General features: G+C 38.1%; 1 protein-coding gene across 1 annotated transcript in view; it reads left to right on the top strand.

The window, feature by feature from the left end:
• Window positions 1–965, top strand: part of LOC125016046 (urokinase plasminogen activator surface receptor-like) — a 2,709-nt gene extending 1,744 nt beyond the window's left edge. Inside the window, exons 2-5 of the mRNA XM_047598215.1 lie at window positions 14–97; window positions 172–318; window positions 425–535; window positions 643–965. Of these exons, the coding sequence (XP_047454171.1) occupies window positions 14–97; window positions 172–318; window positions 425–535; window positions 643–842 (542 nt within the window). The 3' untranslated portion in view covers window positions 843–965. The remainder of the gene's footprint in view (window positions 1–13; window positions 98–171; window positions 319–424; window positions 536–642) is intronic.
• Window positions 966–2,369: the final 1,404 nt, after the last annotated feature.

Below are 2,369 nucleotides of genomic sequence, written 5' to 3'. Positions count from 1 at the left end.
GCACACCAAAAAGGAGTGACGGGAAAACCGCATGACACCCAAAAACATCCTTCAGAGAAGGATCAGTGTGCTGCACTAAGACTTGTATCTTATTTAGGTATGGTGTTCTGTACTTCTTCTTATTTCTTCTTGACACTGGTCCAGTTTACAATGACTACTGTTATGTTGCAGGTGGTTCAGAAGTTTTGAATGTCAATGCAAAATCATGTGCTTTGCCTGAGGAGTGTGGCCAGCACTCACTCAACGCTGGAGTCTCCAGAGACATATTTAATGTAGAGTGTTGTAGCACCAACCTCTGCAACACCCAACCTGCGCCAGGTAGGACAAAAAAATCAATTATATAAATATTTGCTTTTATGTATATATATCAAATGATGAAAATATTATATGTGCTTTTTTAAATAATACATATTTTGTTTCATAGAACCCAGTAAAACCAATCCAAATGGCAGGAAGTGCTTCACTTGTGATGGACAAACGTGCAGCACAACTCTAAACTGTGAGGGGAATGAGGACCACTGCATGTCAGCAACAGGTAGCATGACTTCTGTATTAAATTTTGTGTTGTACAAGTAGACTAAGAAACGTTTAGTGATTCAAGTAACAAAATCTCCCCTACTGACACATTTGTCTTTCTCTCAGTGAGTACAGGTGGCCAAAAGGTGACTTTGAAGGGCTGCTCCTCCAAGGTACTCTGCACAAACAAGGAATTTTTACAGGCCATGGGAGCCATTGGAGCAGAAATGAGCTGCTGTCAGGGCGACTACTGCAACAGTGCCAGCAGTACAAGTGCTGGCCTCATGCTGCTGGTGGCACCACTGATCTCTTTGGTTCTGAGCTGATGGAGAAAGAAGAATCACTGCCCAGATCTGCTTCACATCACTGTGTAGACTCGTAGCACTTACTGCCTCACACATGACCTTAAGTGATATGTGACAAGTAGAAAGTTTAGTAACCAACAGGAAGGAATGATTGTGATTAAAAGAATAAAACCAAGTAAAAAAAATAAAAAAGTATATTCACTTAAAGTTTTTGTTCTGGGTTCTGGTATCAAACTAAATAAAATCTAATCTAAAAACACTGAGTTTTCTGACATGTTATTGTATAACTATAGTGGATATTTACTATAATTAAACCCTATGCAGTATGGATCGTTATTACCCTTTTACTCATGACAGGGCCCCAATGATTTAACAGCTAAAAATGTCCGTTATCATCCGGTGAACCAGAGTGAAGCTCAGCATCAGACAACGTGACATATACTGTTTCAGGTTGAACCACAAGAGCCTGTCAAAGAGGTCATCACGGTCCAGGTCTGACTCAGACTTGGTAGAAGTACAGAAGGGCCCTACATGGGATTCAGTGATTAACTTGCTGAATTAAACACAAATATAGATGCATCAGTATTAATCACAAAAAGCAACAAGACCTTTATATTTTTTGAATTAGTCTCATGTTTTAGTAGCAACACCTTGTTTAAATAGAGAAATGTCCAACCGTGACCATGATTACAGAAGTAACAACTGTGTCTCCTGTGGTCTAGATCTGCCTGAGAACTGCAAGATGTTTAGGTTATAACTATGGATGTCCAATAATATCGGCCAACCGCTAATATCGGCCAATATTAGCCTGTTTTTGTAATATCGCTTCATATCGTTATCGGTTTTACCACCAATGAATGAAAACAGATAACATAATGCCCAGGTTGTGCTGCTGTGCGCTCCTGCTGCTGCTGCTTGTGGGGTCCTGAAACATTTATCAGCGCACGATTGTTGATCTTATCAAAACGCACCCAGAGCCAAAACAACAACAGAGTCTAGCTAGTGTGGCTAACAGGGTGCTTGCTACCTAAAATTAGTCTGGGAAAGAAAAGAAAAAAACGGCTACATACTGTATATCAGTATACATCGGTTGATATCGGAATCAGAAATTAAGAATTTGGACAATATCGGATATTGGCAATAAGTCAATATCAGACATCCCTAGTCATAACCTTTTTTATTTTTTTAAAATAGAATTTGAGTCATTTGCATATTTAATGTAATTCTGCAACTATTCAAGGCTCTAAATTAATAAATGTTTTTAATGCTATATCTTATGTAGGACAATTTTTCAGTAATTAACAGTGTCTCTTTGTATTTGTCCTTTTTAAACAAATAAAAACATAAACGTCATCTGGAGTCAATGCCACAAGCTGTGATTTCAACTGATTGAACAATGAATTAAAAACAAACCCAGTGTAAGACAACATAATAATAATAACAATCTGGGTTTTACAGCAGAGGTTGATTCAGACTGATTTCCCTGTGCCCTGTAGATTTAGTTTAGACAAAAATTTCGATTTATAAAGAGAATGGAGACAAGAGAGA

The sequence above is a fragment of the Mugil cephalus genome, chromosome 11 (genome assembly GCF_022458985.1).
Source record: "Mugil cephalus isolate CIBA_MC_2020 chromosome 11, CIBA_Mcephalus_1.1, whole genome shotgun sequence".
NCBI classification, from domain to species: domain Eukaryota; kingdom Metazoa; phylum Chordata; class Actinopteri; order Mugiliformes; family Mugilidae; genus Mugil; species Mugil cephalus.
The sequence above is the reverse complement of the archived record's forward strand: the minus strand, read 5'-3'. Positions and strand labels throughout refer to the sequence as shown.